Below are 18432 nucleotides of genomic sequence, written 5' to 3'. Positions count from 1 at the left end.
CATTCAGCTATTGTGGCTGTTAGGAGGGTCAACATGGCTATGTGACCATTACAGGGACAAAGATTGATCGACATCAAGGGCATCCATATCTTCTGGGTCACAGGGATCCTGGGGCAGGACAACATGGCTGAGTGGGATCCCATTGCACAGTGCAGACTGTGCATGCTATAGATTGTTTACACTCTTGAAAGGGGGGGAGAGTTGATTATATAAACCTGAGTGGCATACATAACCTAAAATTATCTAGTCATAATTTACGTGACATATGGAACTTTAATACTAGAATTAAAGAAGCATGTGTGGTGTGAAATCCACTTTATGAATGTGTGCCATTGGGTTCATTATATATGTGGCAGCTTTCTGAGGTGACAGGTTGCCAGCATCTTGCCAAAGCTATCACCTACAGTGGAAGTCCCTTTTTAAGCTTTGGAGATCTTTATCATTTTGATGTGAACTTTTTTTAAGGCTGGAGTTTTAATGGAACTTTCCTTTGTAAAATTTCACATTTGTCTGAGGCTATCTGTCTGAGGGAATGTGGTCAAGCCATTCACAAGCAGGCTCCTGAATGAAACCTCCAAATCATGCTGTCAGATTTCATAAGTGTCATCCATTGTGAAACGCAGTCCTGGTACTAGACTGCAATGTTGCGCTTCCAGCAGATGAAGTCTTCAGTGTGGCCAGAGAATGTCTTAACATGTCTCTGATGTGGCCCAGCACGGGGGGGCGGAGCCGTGCGCCTCCACAGGGAGCGGGTGCCGAGAGAGGTCATTGGACGGCTGTCAACAAAAAGTATTAGTGAGTGCCACTGGCTGTTGGGGTTTAACAGTTCGGTTCTTTTCTGTTTTGCTGTATATTTCTTTCTGTTTGATCAACTCAACATCCCTGAACAGTTAAAATGTTGGTGGATTTTGAGAAGCTTCGGATGACAGGCGCTGGTAAAGCCATCGCCGTGTTGACAAGTGGAGGAGATGCCCAAGGTAGCTAGCCGTCGCAAACTGTGGTCATCATGGTTGTAAAAGATTTTTTGCTCAGTTAGCATGCCAGGTTAATTATTTTCCTGCAGAAGTTGTGCAATGCAATGTACTATTTGATCAAATGTAATCGTGATAAGCTGTATAACGTTAGCTAGCCATACTTGAGGACTTTTAAAATGCAGTGCATGGCAGACTGGCAAGCGATGCATTCGCTTACACATTTTAAACCGCATAAATGCAAAAGCAGAGTTGTTTCATCAATTCATTCATCGAATAGTTTATTTCATGATCATTTTCAGTCAAAATGCATGGAGTAATAGGCCATTAAGATGTTATCAAAAACACTAACTATGGCGCACTAGTTAAACACGCTGAAAGACAGTTGAATATAAGAACTCAGTTTTTCCAAACGCACACATACAGATACATTCTATTTCTTGTTTTTATGTTGCTTTTTAAGGTCCATATCAGTTGCATTCGATCATCATCACTAGACGTAGTTCCCAAACTATGGCAGTACCAGATTAGAGCACTGCTTTGTGTGATGTGCATCTAAGAAGCTGGGGGAAGTGTTACGTAACCTATTCATACTCTGTCACGTAGCCTACATAATTCAGCCTGTTGGGCGTATATCTGACTGCTAAAAAGACACTAGCCAGTTTTCACAGTATACGTCTCCACTGCTTACAGAACATATTTAATATAAGATTCGTGTTTATGAACTACTTGATAAGGTGGACTGTAGGGACTTCTTGTCACTGGACAATTTATTGGCAAAAAGTTAATTTGAACATTTGATTGCCGTTTCAGTAACCGTTTGCTCATCTGGTTTCTCACCGGTGCACGTATGCAGTAGTTTATGTTACTTTTATGTCAAGATAGCAAGAGCCCCCTCACCATGGTCTCATGAAGTTTTGCACATTTGGCTGAACAAATTTCCCCAGGGCCTCTCAGACATCCGGCCTTGAATCTCACTGAGCACACCAAACCACCCTAAATGTATGTGGGGCTAAGCAATCCATTGGGTTTCCACTTGACCAACATGTCTGCTCTCATCCACAGGTATGAATGCAGCTGTGCGTGCTGTTACTCGGATGGGCATATATGTAGGAGCCAAAGTCTATCTGATTTATGAGGTATAGATCAATGACCATCTATGCTAATCTTTCATCGATAGTACACTCAAAGCATACATATCATTCCGACACATTTGCCTCATTTTGTTTTGTTGGATATTCATAATTATGGAAATGACAGGTATAGATTCTCAAACTGAATCTGTAAATGAACCTTGTTGAAAAATGCACTGTTATGTTTTAGGGCTACCAAGGACTTGTGGATGGAGGGGACAACATCAAACCTGCCAACTGGCAAAGTGTGACAAACATTATTCAGCTGGTAAGGGTCAACACCACAGGCACTACATAACTTGAACATAACTCCTATTTGAGATGGTTTCCAAATCAAAAAGACATCCTTTCCAAACCAAGCTGAGTAAGGAAGGTCAAGAGACATCTTTGCCGCAAATGACTAATCATCCTCCAATCATTGTTTTATCAGAGGTGCCAAATGTTCCAAATGCATAGATACCGCACATACTAAATGATTTCAAAAGAATTTCACAATATAACCACAACATTGCACTGTGTGTAAACTGGCCAGGGCAGTTAGTCCAGTGGTTCACCTCAGGTCTGACTGGCAGCCATGTTTAAATAGGGAATGGTTGGATTACTAGAGAGAGCAATGAGATCAAGGCTTTAATCTGAAAAGATTGCATGTCTATTCACACTGAATGTCACACTGGCAAAGGGAATTAAAAGGTATCATGAATAGCATTTGTCATTTAGTCATTTTACAAGTACTGTGCATCCAGTGCTGTTGTCCACTAACAGCGGGTTGTATCATATTTACCTGTGCAGTATCCATTATGTCTGTGTACGTATTGCATTCCATACAAATTCCGTTTTCAAGAAACACTTTTATAAAAAGCCGAGATGTAATAGAAATATACACAAAGCCTCGTCAATGGCTGTATTTAAACGTAATGCTGGCTTTGCTTTGCTTGGCTCGCTGTAGGGAGGTACGGTGATTGGCAGCGCCCGCTGCAAGGCCTTCACCACCCTGGAAGGGCGTCTGGCAGCGGCCTTCCACCTGGTCCAGCGCGGCATCACCAACCTGTGTGTGTGCGGCGGTGACGGCAGCCTCACGGGGGCCAACATCTTCCGCACAGAGTGGAGTGACCTGCTGGCACAGCTGGTCAAAGAGGGTATGGTGATCAAATTGAATTTGACTTCATGAGAATAGTGCAAACATGCCTAATTCTGATATCTCAAAATTCATCTTCAAAGACATAGACAATAGGCCATTATGCTGAACGTGATAAACGCTGAGAGAATTTTCCTAACATTTCTTCTCAGGCTTGCTTGAAAGCAAATAACTGTAAAGAAGTCCAACACATGCCTATTTTAAATTTAGGATTCTTAGGATTAGGATTCTTAGGGTTCTTGATAATGTCAGTAAATGGATGTGGCTAAGTGCATGTAGAGAGCTTGTTAGCAGAGCGCTCTGTCTAGTGTGGGGGGAATTTATGCCTCACTGGCTCTTCTGACTCGACGTGAATAGAGACCCTGTCTAGTCCAGTCATGCCAGGTCTCATTTCCTCTCTGGGTTATGCAGGGTTTTTAAAGTGAACCACACAGATTGGCATTGGATGCAGCAACTGATTGTCTACATTGAAAACATTTGAAAAAAATAAAGGCTAGCATATCTCAACCTCCTGCAATGTGATGATGTTGAAATGAAAGTTAATTTTATTGTTGGTTTTGATTTTTGTCTGTCTGTCTGTTTTTTTATCTACAGTGTCTGTGGCTGTTACATCCCCTGTTTGCTGAAGGCTGTGTGTGTTTCTCTTTTTGGCTTTCGTTCTTGAGTCTGTTTCTGTCTTTCTCTGATTGTTCCTCTGATTCGCTTTCTCTCTCTCTTTCTCTCTCTCTCTCACCACCTCAGGGAGAATCACTGACTCCATGGCCCAACAGTTCACGCACCTGAACATTGTAGGTCTGGTCGGTTCTATTGACAATGATTTCTGTGGGACGGACATGACCATCGGTGCCGACTCAGCCCTGCACAGGATCATGGAGATTATTGATGCCATCACCACCACTGCACAAAGGTCAGAGGTCACCCCTGGCTGACGGTCAATAATGTGTCTCACCACGACAGACAGAGCAGGAGATAGCAGTGGGATTTTACTTGAATCACTCAGCACTGGACATAGGGGTTATGTGCTTCTCCAAAGAGAAACCTTGAACCACATGACCCACAATGGTTGGGCCATGGAGTCAGTGAGCCCTATAAAATCCCTCTTTGGGAACAGATTGTTCTCTGCATGGTAAATGTTCTATGCAGGACTTTGTTCTAGGACTGTAATGTGATGTCATTAATGATCTGTTAAATCCAACACATTATTAGCAAAAATTGGGATGTGCTTGATTTATGAGATTTCCTCAAGCTTTTTTCTTTGCCAGGCTTCATGTTTTTCTTTTCTGTAGCTCTGACAGTGGAGCATGACAGTAGCATCATTTAAGGTGCTAGTGGATGATGACTCTTGACGAGTTTGATTCATTGCGGTGTCCAAGTGCAAATATAGTATGTTCTGCTGCGACCTCGTCTTGATTCTGTTTTCTGTTTGTCATTTCCCCTTTTTCTTCTTTCTGTATCTATAGCCATCAGCGTACATTCATTCTGGAAGTGATGGGTCGTCACTGTGGGTGAGCCTTCTGTATTACGTATGGGTTCATTCAGAATTGAGGTTTATTCAGTACCCTAAATGTGGTAGATGAAATACTTTCAATAACACTGATTTCAATAACTCAAAGTATGATCTACTGACATTGTGGCACATACTAAGCCTATAGTACCAAACACCTTTTGTCTGCAACAATAGGCTAATGGCTACTTTAAGGCTGGATTCAACACATTCATAACCCCTAACTACTGTAGGAGGCAATTTGCCATCTATGCACTTTGAGCTGCATTGTTTTGTATGTAAGGTGCTATACAAATAAAGTTTTTTATCATTATAATTAATATCTTAAAGTTATACTTGCCAAAGTGATGTGGTAAAGAATGCAAAAAAAATATGTATAATTGGGTGCAAATACTAGTGGGTTTAGTATATATATAAAAAAAAAAACATGGTGGTTATGGGTGAATGTAATATGAGCTTGCACTGAACTCTGGCTCTGGATTGTGTGCTGTAGGTACCTGGCGCTGGTCTCAGCTCTGGCCTCGGGGGCCGACTGGCTCTTCATCCCTGAGGCACCACCTGAGGAGGGCTGGGAGGACCACATGTGTGTGCGCCTGGGAGAGGTGAGAGCGAGCATCACAGGGGGCTCAGGGGTGGTATGGGGATGGAGATACATCGCCATGGATAAGCAGCTGTTGGAGAGTTAGCATCACTGTAGTATGCTTTGATTAACGCATGCTCTGAGAGAAATAGTGGCCTCTCTTATTTCTTCAGCTTCCTCTTCCTCTTCTTCAAACACCTTTTGGGGTTCTAAATCTATGTTAAGAGTTTTAAGTATATCTCTCAGGTTTATTTTTTGTTCATATTTGTAAGGCGGCCATTTCCTATAAGGTTCTTCTGTTATATTTAGTGATGCTACAGCTGTGAATACAGCCGAGGAAGCGACACTACAATAATGAATGCCTTCTTGCATGTCTCTGTTCTTCTTCAATGCCCTGTAGAGTCGCAGTAAAGGATCCAGGCTCAACATAGTGGTCATGGCAGAGGGGGCTATTGATAAACATGGCCAGCGCATCTACTCTGACTATGTGAAAGATGTAAGACTTTGCCCTGAGATCTGTTTGTCTCTATTTGTGTTTCTAGGCGAGTGAGTGGGAGACGGGGTTCATGTGTAGGTGAAGTGCAGAGGCAGCAGGTTTGCACGTGGAGTCTGCATGTCTGTGTGTGTGTGTGTGTGTGTGTCGTGTGTGTGTGTCGTGTGTGTGTGTGTGTGTGTGTGTGTGTGTGTGTGTGTGTGTGTGTGTGTCGTGTGTGTGTGTGTGTGTGTGTGTGTGTGTGTGTTTCTGTGTCTGTGTCTGTGTCGTGTGTGTGTGTGTGTGTGTGTTTCTGTGTCTGTGTCTGTGTCTTGTGTGGGTATGTTTTCACCCTGTTTGTGTATTTGTAGAATTAGCAGAGGGGTGGTCTGTATTGTGATCTCTGATCGGTTTGTGGACGTGAAGGTGGCTCAATGGTGTTTTGAGCCCTCAACTTCGACTGCCAGGCAGCGGCTGCCTGGAAGGTGGTTCCGCCCCCAAAACTCTTATCCAATCAATGTGCTTCCCAACTCCAAACCTCTGGTTCCGCCCCCAAACCTCTGGTCCAATCCAAACACTTTGAGCCCCAATTCAAACTTTCTGTATAGTGCTCTCATTCCAGCTCCAACTTCATTCCACCTCTCAGCAACGAGTGAAAGCTCCAACTTTACAAAGGTATGTAGCTAATATATTTCTATTTTAAACATGAAATGGCTAATTGTGTTTGCTTTAGGGCTGTACATGTAAGATGGGCCAGCTAATGTTATGTTTAGCATGCAATATGTTAACCATATTTAAAGATAGATCGTGCTAATCTTAGCTGTGGTAATGTCTTTTCAACCTGCTAGCTAGCTCAATCTGGTTAAAACATTAGGTAACAGTAAGCCTACAAAGTAAGATTTATCACTGTAGATTAATCACTGTCTAAAATGGGCCGGCTAATGTTATCTATACCATGCAATATGTTAACATAAAGATAGATTATGCTAATCTTAGCTGTGGTAATGTAATTTCAACCTGCTAGCTAGCTAAATCTAATTTTAGCTGTGGTAATGTTATTTCAACCTGCTAGCTAGCTAAATCTGGTTAAAACATTAGGTAACAGTAAGCCTATAAAGTAAGATTAATTACTGTAGATATGTATTTAAGTGATTAATTACTGTAGATATGTATTTTAGTGATTGTTAATGGTTAGTGGTTATCTTTCAAATGACGTTGAGCTGCTTTGGAATAAGGGTAACTCTCAGGCAGCCAATTGGTTTTAGATACCTGTGAGGCACTTGATGTTGAGACTGGTTGACTACCAGGCTGCTTACTAACACTGGGTAACTCTCAGGCAGCCAATTGGCTTTGGGTGCCTGTGAGGCACTCGATGTTGATACTGGTTGACTTCCAGGCTGCTTTGGAATAAGGGTAACTGTCAGGCAGCCAATTGGTTTTAGATACCTTTGAGGCACTTGTTGAGACTGGTTGACTTCCAGGCTGCTTACTAACACTGGGTAACTCTCAGGCAGCCAATTGGCTTTGGGTGCCTGTGAGGCACTCGATGTTGATACTGGTTGACTTCCAGGCTGCTTTGGAATAAGGGTAACTCTCAGGCAGCCATTGATTTTAAAGAAGTGGCCATGCTGCCTGCTCTAAACCCCACTATGGCCACAGGGAGAGCCACGGAGTTCAAGTAATTTGCAATATTCCACATCCTATATCTGGGCTCTGACAGGTATAATAGACATTATTTATCCTGAATTTATGTTTTTATCTTTTCCTCCAGACAACAGCTCCAGCACCTCGCCAACCAGGTGTGCTCAAATGAGGATTTTGGACTCCTTACACTCACCTTGGGACCAGGAATGGTAGAGGTGGTAGTTGACGTTTTTAAAAAGTGTGTTGACACACACATCGCAAACATTAACAATAAAAATTAAAAAATCTGTTGTTTGTTGTTGTTAATTAATAAAATAACTAGATGTTCTACATCACTGTGTATGTGTTTTGAATTGGAAGTGTATTGAACTTGGCATCTTGATTTAACTAGTCTGATCATTTAGCTAGCTGGGCCTGAAATTAAATAAATAAATTTCAACACTTATTTCTACAGCTTCACATAAGGGTTTATTCCAGTAGAGTGTCACAAGTTAATGAAACCCCAACTTACATTAATTATTTTAAAAAAATGTATCATCAGAGGAAACACATGATGAATTGGAAGTGTATTGAACTTGGCATCTTGATTTAACTAGTCTGATCATTTAGCTAGCTGGGCCTGAAATTAAATAAATAAATTTCAACACTTATTTCTACAGCTTCACATAAGGGTTTATTCCAGTAGAGTGTCACAAGTTAATGAAACCCCAACTTACATTAATTATTTAAAAATGTATCATCAGAGGACACACATGATGGAGGAGAGACATGACTGATGGGGTGTGACGTATTCTTTATTGAAAGGCCAAGGCCAAGTACAACACTCATACACACAGTAACCAAGTTGATACAGAATAATGTGAAAATGGTAAAAGTCTAATTTCCTCAAAAAAATCCTCAGGAATATTCCCTTCAAGAATATCAAAGGATTGCTTGATTCTAGGGTCCCTTTCCTTCTTTAAGCCATCTTCGATTGACTTCAGCCAATTCTTCTCCATTGCCTGAAACGGGGAAAAAGTATGAAAACATAAGCCTATGACTCCCTGAGACACACATCCTAAACTATTTTATCTTGTGATGACCTGAACTGTAGGCTACATGGCCAGTGTTAAGCAGTCTAAAGCATAACGTTAATCCACCATGCCTAGATTCCTCTCCACTGGCTGTCACAAAGTCACCTGTATGAAGTCTATTAAAAAGCCTATTACAACAACTGGTGGCTGCCTCAGAGTTATCCTTATTCCAAAGCAGCCTGGAAGTCAACCAGTCTCAACATCGAGTGCCTCACAGGCACCCAAAGCCAATTGGCTGCCTGAGAGTTACCCAGTGTTAGTAAGCAGCCTGGAAGTCAACCAGTCTCAACAAGTGCCTCAAAGGTATCTAAAACCAATTGGCTGCCTGACAGTTACCCTTATTCCAAAGCAGCCTGGAAGTCAACCAGTATCAACATCGAGTGCCTCACAGGCACCCAAAGCCAATTGGCTGCCTGAGAGTTACCCAGTGTTAGTAAGCAGCCTGGTAGTCAACCAGTCTCAACATCAAGTGCCTCACAGGTATCTAAAACCAATTGGCTGCCTGAGAGTTACCCTTATTCCAAAGCAGCTCAACGTCATTTGAAAGATAACCACTAACCATTAACAATCACTAAAATACATATCTACAGTAATTAATCACTTAAATACATATCTACAGTAATTAATCTTACTTTATAGGCTTACTGTTACCTAATGTTTTAACCAGATTTAGCTAGCTAGCAGGTTGAAATAACATTACCACAGCTAAAATTAGATTTAGCTAGCTAGCAGGTTGAAATGACATTACCACAGCTAAGATTAGCATAATCTATCTTTATGTTAACATATTGCATGGTAAAGATAACATTAGCCGGCCCATTTTATACAGTGATTAATCTACAGTAATACATTTTACTTTGTAGGCTTACTGTTACCTAATGTTTCAACCAGATTGAGCTAGCTAGCAGGTTGAAAAGACATTACCACAGCTAAGATTAGCACGATCTATCTTTAAATATGGTTAACATATTGCATGCTAAACATAACATTAGCTGGCCCATCTTACATGTACAGCCCTGAAGCAAACACAATTAGCCATTTCATGTTTAAAATAGAAATATATTAGCTACATACCTTTGTAAAGTTGGAGCTTTCACTCGTTGCTGAGAGGTAGAATGAAGTTGGAGCTGGAATGAGAGCACTATACAGAAAGTTTGAATTTGGGCTCAAAGTGTTTGGATTGGACCAGAGGTTTGGGGGCGGAACCAGAGGTTTGGAGGTGGGAAGCACATTGATTGGATAAGAGTTTTGGGGGCGGAACCACCTTCCAGGCAGCCGCTGCCTGGCAGTCGAAGTTGAGGGCTCAAAACACCATTGAGCTGAAGGTGGGTCTGGTCTGCTTGTGTCTATGTGTTACACATGTACAGGTGTCAAGTCAGGGTTAACTAATCCCTTCCCTCTTGCTTTGCAGTTGGTGGTGAAGAGGTTGGGGTACGACACACGGGTGACGGTTCTAGGACATGTGCAGAGGGGGGGCACACCCTCTGCTTTTGACAGGGTGCTGGTGAGTGACCTGGGGTCAGAGTTGAAAGGTCGATCACTCTAGGTTCAAGGCAGGTTAACCAGCAATTTGTCTCCACCTACTTCTGAACACAGCAGATGGGAATACACTAAAAACTTAGAAGTTATTTGACAGCAGATAGCTAAAACCTTCCAAACAAAGAGCTTTGCATTAGAGCGATCTATCCAGAACCTTTTAAGGGTTTGTGGAGCTAATCAGTGCCTTTACTCCATGAACACACTCTTCTGTGCAGGTAAATAGGAACATACAAGGCATAGTTTTGAGAGTGCTTATGCTTTTGGAATGAACCCAGGCCTTTTAAACTGGTGGAGCACGGTGAAAGCAAAGGTCTCAACTGTCACTGGATGTGATTTGATCTGTCCAATGCCCCACCAGGGATGCTGAAAGCAGGCAGTCAGACAAAGCTGCATTGTTGTGTCATTGGAGCAGGTTATATTCAGTGCTGGAACCTTGAGATAAGTTATTTTCAGGGGCATGGTGGAGGTTATAGGGATCAACTGTGGCTGCTCCGAAACAGCAGCATAGCTTTGAAAGGTTATTTATGGTGTCAAATTCAAAGATAACAAAAATTACATTTAATCTCTGTCTCTATTCATTTTTTTGGCGACTGGCCTTGCGCTCCTTTCCATTGCACTCTCCTTTTCCGTGATCCTCACCATTCCAATTCAAATGGACTTATACATAAAGGGAATGTCAACAGCTACTTGTGCAAGAGATACAACATACACAGAGAAGGAACATAGAAAAAACATAGTTTTTATAGTACTTGTGCTTCTAAAGTGGCCCAGGCCTTTTAAACTATTGGAGCACGGTGAGAGCAAAGGTCTCAACCGTCACTGGATGAGATTTGATCTGTCTAATGCCCCACCAGGGATGCTAAGCTGCACAGTTGAGTCATTGGAGCAGGTTATATTCAGTGCTGGGGCGACCTTGAGATAAGTTATTTTCAGGGGCATGGCGGAGGCTATAGGGATCAACTGTGGAGCAGACGCATAGCTCCGAAACAGTAGCATAGCTTTGAAAGGTTATTTATGGTGTCAAATTCAGAGATAACAAAAATGACATTTAATCTCTGTCTCTGTTTATTTTACACGGCTGGCCTCGCTGTCCTTTCCATTGCCCTCTCTTCCTCCCTCATCTTCACCATTCCAATTTGAATATGACTAATAGATAAACTAAATTAACTTAGCCTGACTACAACAGTATGACTCTGTAAGTAACTATAAACATTTTTTAAACGGAGGATCAAACTGAAATAGAATAAGAATAACAATTGGTAGAAAAAGAATATCTATGTCGAAAAATACAAAAGTTAGTAAATATCCTTCTTTTCTCTCTGTGTGTTTCTCTCTATATCCCCATCCATCTGTCTCCCACTCTATAGAGCAGTAAGATGGGAGTGGAAGCCGTTGTGGCCCTCCTGGAGGCCACCCCTGAGACTCCCGCCTGTGTGATTGGCCTATCGGGGAACCATGCCATGCGCCTGCCCCTCATGGAGTGTGTCAACATGGTGATTAAGCACCCCTCTATGTTCAAGTCTGTTTCAGCGTAATGACATAGCATTAAGCTACAAAACAGCGGATATGCAGGCTTTTGCTCACATTTCCATGTTTGTAGTTTTGCCATTTTGAGGTTTAAGTTTCATTTAACCTAATTTAGGCACAAAAATCGGCAGAAAAGGAGATGTCTCCATCCATGTGTTCCATCAAAGTATTTCACATAAGCACATTCTTCCCCAGATATGTGACAGTTGATGGGGAATGAAACAGAAGGCCATACGTGTAACTGCATCATGTGTTGTTGGGTGTGGGAAACTAGTTGTATCTAATTGTTCTCTGTTATTTGTTGGTATTTAGACAAAGCAAGTACAGAATGCCATGAATGAGCAACGCTTTGATGAGGCAATTCAGCTACGGGGGAAGTAAGTCACAATTGTTTTGTATTATTATTTTTGAAATTGTTATAATGAGTGGGTTTGACTATGATCATCGAAAGCTTGCAGATTGCTTGAAGTGTAAATACAAGTTCATGAAATCTTGACTTGACAAAAACAAATGCCTTGCTTCTGTTGCAGGAGCTTTGAAAACAACTGGAACACATACAGGCTTTTGGCCCACCAGAAACCAGCACAGTCTAAAGTAATTTAATTTCTTCCTTTTTTGGCACATGATTTTCATGGAATGAAGTATAAGTGTTTTTACGGATTACAATTTGAATCAAATTTTTTACTAAAAACAGATTAAGATTTTAATCTTTCTCTCTCCTCCTGTCTCTGTCACTCTAGAGTAATTTCTCAATGGCCATCTTGAACGTGGGCGCTCCAGCAGCAGGCATGAATGCCGTGGTGCGCTCAGCGGTCAGGGTCGGCCTCGCCCAGGGACATTGCGTCTACATCGTCCATGATGGCTTTGAGGGGCTCGCAAACGATGCGGTACATACCATTCGCTTCCACACGTAGTTTAAATCTAATATGTATCATCTATTGTATCTTTTGCTCTTTTGAGAGATCACTATTCTGCTAAAGTCTCAGTCGTATTACTATGTTGTGCTTAAAACAACCATATGAAGAGCTTCTTTATTTTAATAGTTTCTTTCTTACAGGCTGTGTAATGGATAGTATTCCGCAGTCATAGTGTAGCTCCTCCTATTTGTGACGACTATAGACCAAAATGTCCTTAAGCCAGTATTCCTTCAATGATAAACTTTCTATGACATTCAACTCAACTTTAGGTTGAAGCTTCCCTTATCTCAGATATTATGAAAAATGGCGAGACACTGCTGAAAAAAAAAAAACCAGTGTGTAATGTTTCCATTTGCCCACTTTAAGTTCTAATTCTTCCGGGTGTTTCAGGTGAAAGAGGTGCACTGGCATGATGTTGCTGGCTGGACAGGCCAGGGAGGATCACTGCTAGGGACCAAACGGTAGGGCCAGAATTAGCACTCTAGCATTGTTTAGCATTGTTTGTGTTCAATTCATCTTAGGTTTTACACACAGTAAAGTATATGTACTGTAAGCTGTGCAAATGACGAGCCCTTAACTTGGTATTCTTTTTTAATGTACTCCACAGAACACTCCCTAACTCCTGTATGGAGAAAATTATTGAAAACATTGGCAAGTATGGCATTCAATCCCTGGTCGTCATTGGAGGCTTTGAGGTTGGTTTAGAGTCCTACTACACCTTTAAGCCACCAGAAGTGCACGTTTTCTATTATATTGTTTTGGACCCAAACATTTTGTTAAGTATATCTCTGTGCATCTGCTTACAGATAAAAGGATGTATACAGTATCAATTGTATGCTTTCCCCTCTGACCTGCAGTTCCTCTTGGCCAAATATCTGCATAGGCAACTACGCCAACATGTGTCTACATATTTTGTCTTTGCTCCAATTATGTGCCTCAATTTTTTAGGATGATAGCAGCTGGCGGAAACGGAAGCGCAGACACGCTGTTGCTCGAGCGATAAAGTTAGCAATACAATACATGATGAAACATACAGACTAACATCCCTCAGATGTCTCAGGCTTCTTTCCCCAAAAGACCATTACCATGATTTTATATAGATTTGATTTTACAAATACTCTTTTTGGCCACCTGCCCTTTTGACCTTTTGACCTCAAAACACCTGTGATGCATACAGACTGACATCCTTCATATTGTCAAAAGGCAAATTTTTACGGATTTCACAGTATATAAAGCCATTGTGTCACACCTTTTGACAGTTCCATTCCATTTTGTTTTGGCTTCAGCAGAGGTCATGGAACCACCATCTGCAAACGTCGCATTGGGTCTATAAAGAACCTAAATCACATTCTGTGTGTTTCTTAGGCAGTCTGAGTCAACATAAGATAAGATAACTCAACTGTCGACGGAGAGTTATACTGTGACATTTTGAGGTGTCCCAGAGTCTGAGGGAGAACAGTCAATGCAAACGATTTGAAATGTAGCGCGATGAAATTTGGTTGACTACCTCAAAGGAGATGGCAGCCAAAATTGTAATCAGGTACCGTTTTTATGTTTTATAGGCGCAGTCGCAGGACTTTTTGATTGCTCCTGGTAACACTTGGACCAACCTGAATGCAATCTCTACATTCAGTCAGGGCAGAGCAAAAAGATCTTTTGCAGAAAATGCGCTGGTGTTGCGCAGCATTTCTTCTTCTGCTTTAGTCTAATTAGACTACAGTATATTGCGTTTTTACATCGCGGATGACATTTGTTTACTGCAGACTCACCATTTAATTCAAGTCACACAAATTATACTATGCCTTCTCCTTCCCAAATGCTCAACTCTTTCAAGGGGTTTAACCTATATTTATATATTATTATTATTTTTTTAAAGTCTGCCAGGATATGTGTTTTTTTCGAGGACATCTGTGACAGATTAATTGCATTAATTAATGACACAGGTTTGCCCTTCCAAAAAAGGGAACGTGATATTTTTTGCCAGATAGATAAATCAGTCTTGGGCAGTTTATGATTGGCCCATTCTAATGTTCCCTGGCAGAGAAGGATATTTCGCCATGCCCATATTAAAAAGACCCTGCCCTGGCAAGAATTGTATTTATCGTCAGAATTTGGACGACCCGCCTGGGCGGAATCAGCTGTTTCCGCCAGCCGTTATCACCCTAAAAATAGGGGCCATTTTGTTTGTTGTCTGATTAAACTTGCCTAATGTTACTTCCTTCCTGGTATGCGCATTTGTGTATGAGACTGTGTGTATGTGTATATATGTGTGTGTGTGTGTGTGTGTGTGTGTGTGTCTGTGGGTGTGTGTGTGTGTGTCTGTGTGTGTGTGTGTGTCTGTGTGTGTGTGTGTGGTTGTGTGTGTGTCTGTGTGTGTCTGTGTGTGTCTGTGTGTGTCTGTGTGTGTGTGCGTGTGCCTGTGCCTGTGTGTGTGTGTGTGTGTGTGTGTGTGTGGTTGTGTGTGTGTGGTTGTGTGTGTGTGTCTGTGTGTGTGTGTGTGTGTGTGTGTGTGTGTGTGTGTGTGTGTGTGTGTGTGTGTGTGTGTGTGTTCCCCTCAGGCCTATGAGGGTGTCCTGCAGCTGGTTGAGGCACGCAGTCACTATGACGAACTCTGCATCCCAATGTGTGTAATCCCCGCCACCATCAGCAACAACGTCCCAGGCACTGACTTCAGCCTCGGAGCTGACACCGCTGTCAACGCTGCCATGGAGGTAACATCAAGGGTCACATGGGCAGAGCCTTGCCCTGGCACATTATATCATATGAATTGTGTTGGTGGTGAACAATTATGCATTTGGCTTTGCTGTATTTACTTGAACTTTGTTGTATATTTACACAATAATTGTGTTAAAGTATTATAATTACATTTTTTTAATAGGTTTCTAACTGATTAAACAAATCCACATTTGAAACCTAATTGAGACTGCATCCTTTGTTCACAGAGCTGTGACAAAATAAAGCAGTCTGCCACTGGAACCAAGCGCCGAATCTTCATCGTAGAGACTATGGGAGGATACTGTGGTTACCTGGCAACCACCACAGGCATCGCTGTGGGAGCTGATGCGGCTTATATTTACGAGGAGCCATTTAACATCCACGACCTAAAAGTCAGTTACACCCATTTTGCCCTTCTTTATTTGCAGCTCGAATTGAGGCTGAGGAGACAATTGTGCTTTTGAATGAAATTGAGTATTGGTCAGCCACAGTAAACCTAGCTTTGAAAGAGGAGTACCACTCCTGAAATACCACTTTAAGTAACTGGCTGATGTATTTTACTGTGATATGCCAAACTATCTGTATTTATATCTCAGTTTTTCATTTTCTGCTTGTGTGTATCTTGTGTAAAATGTGTTTGCCCAGACGAATGTGGAGCACCTTACAGACAAGATGAAGAATGACATCCAGAGAGGCTTGGTACTGAGGTATGGGGGGTCCACAGCACTATCTGCCATCATGTACTTACATCCTCAGATCTGGCCTTTAAATCCAAATTTACTCTGGCAAGCCCCCAGTCCAAATCACAGTATACAGTAACCATAGAAATCTAATCAAATGAAAGTAACCCAATCATAGTAGACATACATCATCAGGCTGTATTAGGAACAGCTGGAGAGAGTGATTGATTACTATCCCCATTTATCTCAGCTGCCTCATTGAGACCATGAAGAGAGCTAATTGGATACTGCTGGTTATCGAGCACCCAGTTCAAAGCCACATCAGAACTTTGTGGGAGAAAGCTATGGTTTATTGGTCGAACAACATAATTTATGACTGGCTGCAGAATAAAATCTGAAGAAATCTAAGAGAGTATCCTCATTGAATAAGAAATTCCTTTATGAACATTATGTAAAAAGGAATTGAATCTGCAAAGTGAAATGATCTGATTAAAATCTGAATCTACCATTAAGTCCAGCTTTCCTGAAAGCCAATGTATTGCTCTTTTTGGTCGCTATGCAGACAAAATATACAAAGAATAATACATTTGTCATAATGTCAAGATGATTAAGACTGCCATACATTTAAAAAGCTTGTAACAACCACTCCAGGTGACAGCCAGTGTTTTGTGTTATTTCTCACTTTACTTCCAGGAATGAGAAAGCCAGTGGGCACTACACCACAGACTTCATCTACAACCTTTACTCGGCTGAGGGAAAGGGTGTCTTTGATTGTAGGGTCAATGTGCTTGGACATCTACAGCAGGTAAGACTATATTTATAGACGTAATAAAGTGTGATCTTTGAAATGTAATCCGTGTCAATAATACAATTATGAAATACGTTTTCCTCCACTTGCCACAAATGTAGGCAATGTACTAAAAGATATTAACATCTCACTTCAGCTAAATCTATGCTGGTTAAGGAACCTGTCTGAAATGTGAAATATATATATATATATATATATATGAGACGTGTTCATTTCTTTACAGGGTGGTGTTCCTACTCCCTTTGATAGGAATTTCGGCACCAAGCTTGGTGTGAAGACTGTCCAATGGCTTACAGAAAAGATGAGGGACACCCACAGGCAGGGTAGGGTAATATTTCCAGTTACTCGGAACAGTAAAAACTCAAGGTTTGGTATTGCCTGAGCTTGAAATGGTAAAAACAGGATGAGGCGGGGCTGTTTGTGTTTAATAACATGAGTAACTAATAATGAGACGCTTTGTTTTGTTTTGTTTGTATCCTTTCTTCTCTAGGCCGCGTATTTGCAAATGCTGCTGATTCGGCTTGTGTGATTGGCATGAACAGGAAGGTGTTGTCCTTCAGTCCTGTGACTGAACTGAAGAGCCACACTGACTTTGAGTGAGTGTTCACCACACAGACCATCACACCACCTAACCCCAGTGTGGACCGTTTCAATGGCTGGCTAAGGCCACAAGTTGTGACCAAGTGGGCTAGAACACATTATTTTCTCATTCAATTAATCAACTTACCAAGACTCCAGCAATTTATATTGGATACTCAAATATTCTTGGCTACCACTGAAACAGTACATGTGACCCATATTTTGATTGTGTTCCCCCATAGGCATAGAATGCCTAAGGAGCAGTGGTGGCTGAACCTGCGCTTGATGCTCAAGATGCTGGCCAAGTACCAGACCAACTTTGACGAATATGTCACTGGGGAAATAGAACATGTGACACGACGGACTCTAAGCATGGAGACTGGATTTTAGAAGCGATGGTCCTTCCAACTCCCTTCCTCTAGAGAGTGCTAGAGTTTTTTTTTTTTTTTAACATTGCCATCCTAAACCTGAATGTATTTTAGTATTCCTCCTGGCAGTCCCTTTTGCATGAATCTTCTGAGCCTAAAACAGTCTTTTTAATAAAACATGTAGCAGTATGCATCTTCCAGTGGTGAAACTGAATAACTTTAAAAAGCCATTTTGACACAACACTTTGAACTAGAGTTACTGTATTTAGAAGCCTTGTGTTTGTACAGTAGGAGTATTAATTTAATGTGCAATGTAATTAGGTATCACGTCATTGGTTAAGTTCCACTGTGCCTTTGTTGTATGTTAGTTAATGTAAGCTTGTTACTGAGATATTAAGCAATGAAATTGCACCTGACCTTTCAAATATTACTTACAGTTTAAACATAATTTTGTATGGGCAATATTGTATGTCATGTGATTTCATGTGAATGCACTGCAATATCCTGAATCAGTTTTATTTTATTAATATATATTATGCAGGAGTCTCTGAATCACATGATTACCCGTTAAATAGAGCTGTGAACTTCACGAAACAGAACATCCTTCTTATTGTAAGGGTATTTTTTCTGGGGACCAACATGTCCATCAATCGTTCCTACGTATTTGGGAAATATTTCTTCTACAAGTAACGTCAAACGAAAAACAATTGTTGTGTTTTGCCTCAAACTGTCACAAAAGCATTTATATGGATCCTTTTCCTACAAGAGAGTTCACTGCACTGATGTA

The 18432-nt window shown here is 41.3% G+C and overlaps 1 protein-coding gene across 1 annotated transcript; it reads left to right on the top strand.

Annotated features, from left to right (window-relative positions):
• Window positions 1–895: 895 nt before the first annotated feature.
• On the top strand, window positions 896–17729 carry pfklb (phosphofructokinase, liver b; the record flags this gene model as incomplete). Its single annotated transcript, XM_080835805.1, has 22 exons — window positions 896–977; window positions 2037–2110; window positions 2295–2372; window positions 3051–3240; window positions 3981–4146; window positions 4700–4744; window positions 5237–5345; window positions 5724–5819; window positions 9924–10016; window positions 11419–11544; window positions 11891–11955; window positions 12109–12172; window positions 12319–12465; window positions 12886–12956; window positions 13103–13190; window positions 15054–15206; window positions 15438–15602; window positions 15856–15917; window positions 16584–16695; window positions 16922–17021; window positions 17189–17294; window positions 17520–17729. The coding sequence occupies 22 exons, from the start codon at window positions 896–898 to the stop codon at window positions 17665–17667; spliced, it is 2340 nt and encodes a 779-aa protein (XP_080691931.1). The 3' UTR covers window positions 17668–17729.
• Window positions 17730–18432: the final 703 nt, after the last annotated feature.

This window comes from Sprattus sprattus (assembly GCF_963457725.1).
Source record: "Sprattus sprattus genome assembly, chromosome: 3".
Lineage (NCBI taxonomy): Eukaryota > Metazoa > Chordata > Actinopteri > Clupeiformes > Clupeidae > Sprattus > Sprattus sprattus.
The sequence above is the reverse complement of the archived record's forward strand: the minus strand, read 5'-3'. Positions and strand labels throughout refer to the sequence as shown.